The 11,457-nt window shown below is 38.0% G+C and overlaps 1 protein-coding gene across 1 annotated transcript; it reads left to right on the plus strand.

The window, feature by feature from the left end:
* The first annotated feature begins 911 nt into the window (after positions 1-911).
* esg (escargot) lies at positions 912-3,291 on the plus strand. The gene has a single exon (XM_067770130.1). It carries the CDS (start codon positions 1,279-1,281, stop codon positions 2,986-2,988), a length of 1,710 nt encoding a protein of 569 aa, XP_067626231.1. The 5' UTR covers positions 912-1,278; the 3' UTR covers positions 2,989-3,291.
* The last annotated feature ends 8,166 nt before the right edge of the window (positions 3,292-11,457 follow it).

Here is an 11,457-nt window from a genome sequence, read left to right on the forward strand (position 1 = left end):
TCGCAGAGTTCGAAACACATGCAACTTATTAAGTTTGCAGTGTACTCGTACGAGCTCTCTGAATTGTAAGAGCGATGAGTGTAACAAACAGTCAGTACGTATAATTTATTTATATATTTTGTAAAGTACATGCACTTATTATGTTATACACATAACAGAGCACATTACACACAACAATACAGGCTATGTATGCATTTTAGTGTATTGTCTAACAATCTGATTGGCGCAACAACACGCTTATTTAAAGTTGTAAAGCGTTATGTATTTGTGTAATGTTGTTTATTGCTTTTTTTTTTTATCTGACCATCCGGCATGCGACCAAAGCCAAAGCTATAGCACCAGAGCCACCCAAGCTAACAACAACTACCCGTACAGCGAACAATCAAGCGCACATGTAAACACAACCAACAAACGCTTTTAGCTCGAGTAGCCCCGGCTTTATGTATTATAACGTGTTGTTGTGAAAACAGGTTTTCACATAACGGCTTTAGAAACGGCAACGATTGGTGGTTACGAGATTGTTGAATGAATTGTTGTTCCAGCTCGCTCTTCTTTGCTTATAGTGCTGTTGCTTTGTTGTTGTGTTGTAAATATGACAGACTGTGATACCGGTCAGTGAAGCATCTGACGAGAATTCATTACTGCACTCCACTTTCATACAAAACTCCGATTCGACATTCTCTCAGTGTTAATATCATGCGCTCACAAAATCCGTTGAGCGCGCCCGTTGCTCATGCTGGTCCAGTTGTTTAGCGCAAATCCGAGCTCGAAAAGTGAAGAGCGGCTACACCCACCACCAACATGGTTTAACCGGCAGACATGGGTTAGGCAGAGAGTAGATTGAGCGCGCAGCATATAAAAACGAGAATATGTTGCGGCTCAGCACAGTTCTTCGTTGCTGTTGCTTGAGTTTGTTTAATTTTACGTTGAATGGCACGCATGCCATGTTTTTTAGTTATTTTTGAAAAATATCCAAACTAATAAAAACAGACAAATCTAAAACGTGATCAGACGGCATACGTAAACCGAAAGGGTTGTCGCAATAAATTCAGTGCTCGTTTGAAGTGAAGAGCCGGTGGTGTGTTTCAATAAAAAACCCAAACATACATAGAACTTAATTTCCTTTGGGGATGTGAACATTGAAAGTTCAAGATAAAAAATTTAAAAAAAAAAAAAAAACTATTAAACTGTAAAAAAATTTCAATAACACTTGAAAGTGATAAAGAATTGTGTTACGGCATAGGAAAAAAAACTTGAAACTAAAAAAAAGCCTTCAAAATGCACACAGTCGAGGATATGTTGGGCGAAAGAAATTATAGCAAGTGTCCTTTGAAAAAACGTCCTATCAATTATCAGTTCGAAGAGGACAGCTCTGCAGATAACGCTGACGTGAAAATGTCTGCAACAGCCGCCAGCTCCTTACTGCGCGTGGAAGAGCATACAGATCAACCAGAAAATTTGAGTCTCAAGAAGCGCAACCACGACGAAGACGACGACTACATGCCCAGCACCATTATAAACAGTGCATCCAAGGCGAGCAACAGCGCTGAAGAGTTAATAAATGTCAGCGATTGCTGCGAGGACGAAGGTGTCGATGTCGATCACACCGATGATGATGCCTCCATGGATATGATGGACGACGACGATAATGAGGAAGAGGAAATTATCGATTGTGTTGAGATTGAAGAGCAAAATGATGCTAACACAAATACCACACAAGCTGCAGCGCTTGCTGCTGCAGCTGCTGTCGCTGCCGCCTCTGTTGTAGTGCCAAAACCCACATACGCTAAATATAGCTTACAACCATGGAATTTCCACATGTCACCATACACTGCCGAATTTTATCGCACAATCAATCATCCACATTTAGCGCAACAGATCTCACCGCTGCGCGGCGATTTACTCTCACCCAGCTCACCATCAGCCGATTCGTTGGGCTCATTATCGCCACCGCCTCACTATTTGCACGGACGTGCCAATTCCGTATCACCGCCCGTACGCTCCGAAATCATACATCGACCAATTGGTGTGCGTCAAATGCCACAAACGCCACCCGCACAGCTAACGCGTTTCATGTCATATCCAATACCCACTGCCACTGCTACTGCGGCTATTTATCATCCACAACATGCCGCCTCGCAAGCAGCCGCTTATGTGCCGCTCAGCTATCATCATCATCATTCACATGCGCCTATTTCACCCACCTATTCGGAATCTTCATATTACTCAATGCGTTCGCTAACACCTGAACCGCATTGCTCATCGCTGCCAGAAGATTTGTCGCTCAAGCATCATAGTGCATTGCAAAAAACGCCACAAAAGACATCGCTAGCCAAGCGTGATGCGGCATGTGAAGAGCGCGTCTTACCCGGCAGTCAAAGTACCTCAGCACCTAGCACACCTTCGGCAAAGAAAGACAAATCAGCGCCGCCACGTTATCAATGTCCCGATTGTCAGAAATCTTATTCCACCTTCTCCGGTCTTACGAAACACCAGCAATTCCATTGTCCTGCTGCCGAAGGTAATCAAGTGAAGAAGTCATTCAGTTGTAAGGATTGCGATAAGACATACGTCTCATTGGGCGCGCTAAAAATGCATATACGCACCCACACTCTACCTTGCAAGTGCAATATATGCGGTAAAGCATTCTCACGTCCTTGGTTGCTGCAGGGACACATACGCACACACACTGGCGAGAAACCTTTTAGCTGCCAGCATTGCCATCGCGCTTTTGCAGATCGTTCAAATTTACGCGCTCATCTACAAACACATTCCGATATCAAAAAGTACTCCTGCGGTAATTGCTCGAAGACTTTCTCACGTATGTCTTTGCTGACGAAACATTCGGAGGGTGGTTGCCCGGGTGGTAATGCAAGTACAAGTAACAACAACAATAGTAGTGGTAGCAGTTGCGCTAGCGCATTGTCAGCGGACTCAGTCTCAGCCGTGCACGAGCTGCGCAATTATCCAGTCTTTGTGGAACACTAAAGCGCAGCAGGTAGTGGATGTGTGTGAGAAAGTGCAAAATAATAGCTGCACGGCCAAGCCGAGTTTGCCATGTACCACCAAAAATTAGTTCCTAGTTCGAAACCCACCAGCCCACAACAGACAAAACAAACCCAGCCTCCCATTATTCAGCTCAACGCGCGTTCTACAAATTCATCTATCATTCGAAATGAGTACCTTAAAATGCGTATGTATGTATGTAAATATGTATAAATATATGTATGTACAAATGTTCGTATGTAATCCTTAACCCAGTGTGCGCGTTGTTTAAAAAAAATTGCACAAGAAATTTTAGTATCTCTAGTCAGTTCAAAGAAATGAAAAAATTTGCATTTTTAGCATTGTTACAAAAAAAATTTATAAAAACTAACAGTTAACACAAAGCAACAACAAACTATGTAAACAGGCCTTGCATTTACCACAAATCTAAAAACTTAATAACTTAAAAACAATTTTACAATTAAGCTCAATTTCTCAAAAGCCTCGAAACTACTATTTTTTGTAAAAAGATAAATTTTGATATATAGCGTGTAGAATTTGTATATAAAGTTTAAGCAATTATAGTTAGTAGTTAGTTCTAGTTAGGCTATTATTTTATGCAAAAGTGCGCAGCATTTACAATAAAACACTTTAGAGTCTGTAAGCATAAATATTTTGATAAACATTTTATAAAAAAAAAAAACTATTTTTGGAAAAAAGTATTTCTACAGTTTTCTATTTGTATACATATATTTATAAATATTAGCTATTAATTGCATATAAGCAATAATTACATTTTTAAGCAATGGCATATAAGTAAAAACTGGAAAAAAAGAAAATTATTTATTGACGAAGGAGTATACAAATATTTTTTAAAAATATAAAAGAAACATTTAAATATCAGATTTTTTGTTCTGAAAAAGGCAGAATTTTTTCTCCTCGTTTGATTGTGGTAAGTATGGATTCAGTCGAGCGTAATTTAGCACATCTCTGCTAAGTCGTCGGCTTATTCCACGCGTTGCAATGGACAGTGATCCAGATCCCGACAGAAATTTAACATGAGAATGCAACACATCAATTGAACCCAACTCAATTCTGGTTGTGTTGAAATTTCGCAATTTGGTATTACAGATTACAACTCAACCTGTCAAAAAAATGTCGGTTGAGTTGTCTTGTCTAACAACTTTCTGTGGCATTACCGTTTACAACCTTGTGTTAGTGTAGTTGTCAAAGGCGTCAAAATCTTACAACTGATTACTAGCAGCTGTCTCATACAATTTTGCAGTTGTTTGGAAAAAATGTAACCTTTTACAAGACGGTTCACCACCTAATTTTTAACAAAAATTTTCAAATTTGATATCAAAAGACACGTTTCGACCTCCGATTTAAGAATCCGAAAACAAAAATTAAAAATTCAATTTCTGTCATATCATTTCTGTTCAATTTTGCATGTGGTTCTTATATTTTGCCAGATTTTTTGTACATACTAATGCAGAAAGGCGTTGGACCCACCTAGGTTTATTTTTACAAAAGGCCGCCAACGCTGAAAGATGTTCTGTGCAAAAAAACTGTGGATCGGGGCTCATATTTCGGACCCTCTCTGGGCCATTTTGTGGGTTTATGTAAATATTTTTCGACGAAATAAAATTTTTAATTTCCGCTTTCGAATCCTAAAAACGGAGATCGAAGCGAGTCTTTTGACACCACCTTTGATAAGAGTTAGATTGTGCTGGGCTCATAAAACGTTACAAAAAAAAAAACACAAAAAATTTAAAGCCGGTAGTTAAACTTTTTAAATCAAACAATAATCAACAATTTTGTACACATTTACTGAAAAAACTACGACTTTATGGAACGGCATTCCGAAGTTGGACGAGGCTGTCCGCAGTTCGGCTGCAGCCAAAAGAGGTGAAATTATGCGAACGTGAGTCCCATCGATACTAATCACTACTCCTGGGAATCCTGTTTTAGAATAAAATATAATTTTTGCTGTTTGGGTTTTAATCCACTTCGCACAAATATTCTCCTCAATAATATCTAAAACCAGTCCAACATCAAAATCATTTCCACAGCATTTTTGATAGCTGCTGTCAGCAAAGAATCGGAGTGTGGCGCATAATTTTAAAATACGAACGCGTATGCGGAAATGGTCCTTAATTTTGTTTATTAATGAGCAGGCGGCCACCGTGGTGTGATGGTAGCGTGCTTCGCCTACCACACCGTATGCCCTGGGCAAAGCAACATCAAAGTTTTAGAAATAAGGTTTTTAAATTAGAAGAAATTTTTTCTAAGTGGGGTCGCCCCTCGGCAGTGTTTGGCAAGCGCTACGGGTGTATTTCTGCCATGAAAAGCTCTCAGTGAAAACTCATCTGCCTTGCAGATGCCGTTCGGAGTCGGCATAAAACATGTAGTCCCCGTCCGGCCAATTTGTAGGGAAAATCAAGAGGAGCGCGATGCAAATTGGAAGAGAAGCTAGGCCTTAGATCTCTTCGGAGGTTATCGCGCCTTACGTTTATTTTTTTTTATTTTTTAATGAGCAAAATGCTTCCTTTCAAATCTGCAAAAATAACTTCATTAGAAGCTCATCATTTGTCACTTAAACATTTTCTTACTTGGTGCTTGGTAGTTCCAAGGGATTGGAATGATCACGCGAATGTTTTCCGTATTCGCGACATGTCAATCACTAACATTTTCGCCATTATAAAATATATTGCATATAATATCCGTTTTGCTTTTAATAACAAATCACTTTTGGAAATGCTTAAGTTTCCGACACAAATTGATCAGCTGTTCATTTATCTGTCAAATCATCACTTTCTGAAATTGGCAACTCAATTCAACTTCAACTGAAATAAGTTGTAATTCGTAATACCAAACAGGAGTTGAATTGTCTCAAAGTTGAGTTGTTTTAATTACAACCCAACTAAGTTGAGTTGTAAACGGCAATAGGGCATTGATTTCCTTTCTCTCAAAAAAAAAAAAACAAAAAACAATCCTAAAAAGGAGGAAACTAGCTAATAATAAAAGGCAAAACGGTTTGATATTTCCCATAGAAATCCTTCCCGAAATCTGGACGAGTAATTTTCTTAAATATTTAATCTTTGTAGGAATAATTTTCTTAAAAATGGAGAAAAGTGTATAAAAAAATTGTTAAAATTAAATCAAGTAACGCCAGCGGGTTTCTAGTTGAGGTGCTCAAAAAACAAAAAAAGTAATTAAAACTAAAAAAGAGAAAACAACACCATACGATAAAGAAAGAAAATACACTGATAACAACTGAAATAAAAATAAAAAAAAAAAAATGGAAATAATAAGAACAAAAAATAAAAGTAAAAAAATTACATACAATATAAGCAACGAAAAATCATAAATAAAATAAGATAAAAAATTAAGCAAGATAAGATTCCAAAATTACTAAAAAAATCTTAAAAACGAGCAAACAGGCTACAAATAAAGCAAAGAACAACGTTTTGCTATTTCCGCCTAGAAATCTTTCCCGCAACCTGGCCAAGTAATTTTCTTAAAAATTTAAACTTTGTTTGTAGGAATAATTTTCTTAAAACTGGGGAAAAGTGTATACAAAATATTAAAATTAAATCGTGTAACTGGAACGCTTATGGCTTTCTAGTTGACGTGCTAAAAAAAAACCAAAAACAACAAAAAAAGTAATAAAAAATAACAACATACAATGAACAATGAAAAAATCCCAAAAACAACTGAAATAAAATTTAAAAAATATAATGGCAATAATAAAAAAAAAAAAATAAAACTAAAAGTAACAAATTACATACAATTTGAGCAAAGAAAAAAATATAAAAAAAGGAAAATAAAAAAAAAAAAAAAATTTAAAAAAGAGAAAAGATAAAACAACCGTTCAAAGCGTTCTTTCTTGCCATACTGTGACTCAGTTTCAGTCGGATTTTTGGTCTAGCAAATCAAACACCGGGTCAGGCTATACACGCTTTGTCTATGGTGTAACAAATAACCAGCAAACACAAATATGATCTTCGTTTACTTAAGCATAAATTACAATATATATAATCCGTATCAAAATACTACCGCAGTGAGTGTAGGCATAAACGTATGTAGAGGTTTAAGCGCCGTGCGAACACCGTGCGACTTTGAAAGAAACGCAATGGGATGCCAGCAGATGTAGAGACGTGGTCATTCACCACCCCACGGAATACTTGACGGTAGTACCAGAGATAATGATACTTAGATGGTAAGAGATTTAATGCGGTTTGGGCCCCACACGGACTTTGACGCTGTTGATGATTCTTACATTGAACGTAAAATGAGAAATTTCCCATGTGTACCACTTAAAATTTTGTATATATCAAATTTCGGTAAAACTTTATAGAATTGTTCTAATATTGGAACTCGGCTTATATACACGCATAGTAGCCAAAAAGGAAGACTTAATAACAAGGGGCTGCCAAAGATAAATTAGAAACTGAAATATTTTTCTCATACGTACGTATGTATGGAAGTGTTATCGCGAGTTGAAAAGAAGAGCGAAACGCCTTTACAGAGAGAAAAAAGCAGAGGCAGAAAGACGTGAGTGCGAGGAGCATGGAGCTGCAATTAGCAATTAGGAATAACGGCAGCAAATTTTACAAAAAATCCGGCGACAAAAAAAGGTTTTAAGCCCGGGGCAAACTCCTGTGGAAACAAAAACGGCAACCTGGAAACCGACGTCCAGAGGGTGCTTATATTATGAACGGAACACTTACTTGTGCTTCTAAATGGAGAGAGCGATGAAATGCCGATGGAAGATGATGGACCCGAGTGGACCCCGTGATCGTCTTTGCAAACCTCAAGCGTTGTTTCCCAGCTTGAGAACCAAAGCGTTCTTCACAAAAAGCTAGTGTTTTATATGGCACATAATGCTGAATGTCAAATTGGACTAAGATTTTACATTCCAATATTGCATAAAGTATTTTTACATAAAGTATTTTTATTTAAACCATTTATTTATTTCTGCACACTAAACTGCCCTTTGCTTTGGTGGTGCCAATTTGAAGAACAATTTTGTTTTCAACTTTAACTCAACTCCATACGCAATGTGGAATATCAACTGGAGAAATATACTGGGCATAGATTTGAGAACTAAATATCTTAATATTTCTCTAAAGTTGGGAAATAATTTGATAACGATATTGGAGGCCAATTCGAGAACTTCAGCTCCCAAGATCTCTCACAGGTTGGATAATGATTGGAGAATGACGTTGGGACTTAACTTAAGAAGTTTATGGAAATATTTTTTCTATGTTTGTTGGGTTAGTAGGCTGTGTACTTGAGGTATTTACCGATCGGCTAGTTCCACTAAACCTGAGAGAAATACTTCAAATTAATCACTCCGTAGTTCCTTTATTGTATTGCAATAACTTAACATTACACTGAAAGAAAAAGAACGAAATTTCTGTGAATTTTTATCCATCGCAAAAAGATGTTGAATCAAGTGCGCACAAATCATTGATTCGAAAGTGACCGTTTTAATAGTCAAATGAACAAAAAAAAGTTTTTGCGACAGCTTTGTACGAAAGTACCTATGTTGCGGCATTTGCAAAGTAGATGAGTTTTCACTGCGATCTTTTCATGGCAGAAATACACTCGGAGTGCTTGCCGAATAGTGCCGAGGGGCGACCCCGCTTAGGAGAATTTTCTTCTAATTGAAAAACATTATTTCTAAAATTTGTATGTTGCTTTGCCCGGGGTGTGAACCCAGGATCTTCGGTGTGGTAGGCGTAGCACGCTACCATCACACCACGGTGGACGCCATGTACATACGTAAATATGTGCATACATACAGTACACAGCTTACATTAGTACAAAGTAGAGAGCGCAGTGAGCGTAAAATTCTCTTTGAAATTTGCTCATGTATTGACTGTTGATCGCTGTTGAAATGACCAGTGAGATCAGTTGTGTTAACAGAAAAAATAGTTAGATTGATTAGGAATCTGTCAATTTTACAGAATTTTGTTAACTTAAGAGCAACAATTTCTCTTCTGTTGAAATGGCTAAACTAATTTTTTCGCTTGACAAAGAAGTCGATCGAATTAACCATAATTCGATCACTTTCACCGAATCTCCGTTAAGTCAAGAACAACAGAACCAATTTGTTGATTTTACTAGCACCATTTCTTTAAGTTTAGCTGTGTATTTTTTTTACATATATATACATATGCACTTAATCTTTATATGCACTGCAATGTGCGTAACTTCTTCTACGCATATGAAATTGTTCAGAATGCATTATACTCAGATGCAACTTAAATATGTCTCGGCATTTAATCTCTACACTATTCTCAATTTCTATGACCGAAAAATGTGTGTGTGTTCACGATTAAATGCAACAGATTCAGCTATAGCCCTGCAAAACATGCGATTAGTCTAGTGTGAATCCGGGATGAGTCGCAAAGGAATATGTTCTGTTCTCTTTATATGGGTTGGAGTGATCCCTTTTGTTTAAGCATGTTCTATGGAGAGACCAATTGTACCTGTTTATGCCTGAACGGGTAGTGTGGGTCCTTTTTATACCCTTACAGGTACTGTCGAACAGATGCTTTTTGTACTGTTCGACACTTCTTCTTTGGACCACTTTGGGTACTGTTCGACACTGCCTCTTTGTAAGCCTACGGGTATTGTCGGACATATCTTTTTCCACTCTCTGTTATTCCCTTACGGGTACACTTCGTCGCGTCCTCTTTGTACCCCGGCGGATACTGTCGGACAGATCCTCTTTGTTCCTACGGATTTAATAATTTTTTAAACTCGAATACAATATTCTTAATTTTTTAACGTATTAGTGTTGTAGAATAATAAACGCAAAATAAATATTACGATAATGGAACATATGGTCCTAATATTTTAGATTCGGTATAGAGCTTCGCATATTTCTTAAATAATTATATTCAATCACATTTAATCTTTTTATTTTATTAATTTCGTTGCTGCTTGGTTTTTCCATTGGCTACATAAATTTCAAACTAACTGATGCCGAATATACCCAAAAGGGTATCGCACGATTTTCTGCTAAGACCAACAAGGGTGCGTGTCTTCGCTATTAAGTACAACCCGTTTTGTAGTGAGTTATTTAACCGCTGAAGTGAGTCTTCAATAGTTGCCGCTAGATGGGTCTCCTAAACATTATCTAAGGGAAGATAGGCGTTTTGCCCGCGAAGGAAAAAAAAGACATGGGTATTGTCCTAATTGGATAAATCTGTTTTCCTGACAATAAAAATAAATAAATGTAAGGCGCGATAACCTCCGAAGAGATCTAAGGCCGATCTTCACATCTAATTTGCGTCGTGCTCCTATTTGTTTTCCTACAAATTGGCAAGATTGGAACTATTTGTTTTATGCCGACTCCGAACGGCATCTGCAAGGCATACGAGTTATCACTGAGAGCCTTTCATGGCAGAAATACACTCGGAGTGCTTGCCAAATACTGCCGAGGGGCGACCCCGCTTAAACATTTTCTTCTAATTGAAAAACTTCTTTCTAAAGTTTTTGGCGGCCACCGTGGTGTGATGGTAGCGTGCTCCGCCTACCACACCGTTTGCCCTGGGTTCGCACCCCGGGAAAAGCAACATCAAACATTTTAGAAATAAGATTTTTAAATTAGAAGAAAAATTTTCTAAGCCTCGGCAGTGTTAGGCAAGCGCTCCGGGTGTATTTTTGCCCTGAAAAGCTCTCAGTGAAAACTCATCTGCCTTGCAGATGCCGTTCGGAGTCGGCATAAAACATGTAGGTCCCGTCCGGCCAATTTGTAGGGAAAATTAAGAGGAGCACGACGCAAATTGGAAGAGAAGCTCGGCGTTAGATCTCTTCGGAGGTTATCGCGCCTTACATTTTTTTTTTTTTTATAAAGTTTTTGATGTTGCTTTTCCCGGGCGTGAACCCAGGATCTTCGGTGTGGTAGGCGGAGCACACGGCCATCACACCACAGCGGCCTTTATTTATTTATTTATTTAAAAGTATGTATTATATAAAAACCTCCAAATACAACTCATAAAAGGGGTGCGCTAAACTTATTATCGAATCATTTATGAGCGACGCCGAAAACATTAAGAAACAAATTCAAGTAAAACAAAAAATATGAATATAAAAGTTGAGCCATAAACAAAGTCCACCAAAAAATCAGCACATGTGTTCCAGATCACAAACCACAATAGGGAAGATCAGCATACCAGATACATATACATATGTATGTCTATGTAAATATGTATAACAATAGGTGTACCTAGTTGAGCTGGTGCGATGCAAACGTCGCACGCCGCCGCGCTAAACGCCACGACGACAATTGTTGTCAAATTAGATCATCAGTATCGAAAAAGGCTGAAAACAAAATCAAAGCAAATAATGCAAAATTCACGTGTTGACACATCAGTTAAAGGTACTCAAAGCAACCAACAGCCGCACGGTGGTGATGGAGTAGGAGGTGGTGGTGGTGTTGCGCGCTTTACAAAT

Source organism: Eurosta solidaginis, chromosome 2 (genome assembly GCF_040869045.1).
Source record: "Eurosta solidaginis isolate ZX-2024a chromosome 2, ASM4086904v1, whole genome shotgun sequence".
In the NCBI taxonomy this organism is placed as follows: Eukaryota; Metazoa; Arthropoda; class Insecta; order Diptera; family Tephritidae; genus Eurosta; species Eurosta solidaginis.

Bases quoted from the DNA above. Each gene is read 5' to 3' on its own strand.
- esg (XM_067770130.1), top strand. From the start codon at position 1,279: ATGCACACAGTCGAGGATATGTTGGGCGAAAGAAATTATAGCAAGTGT.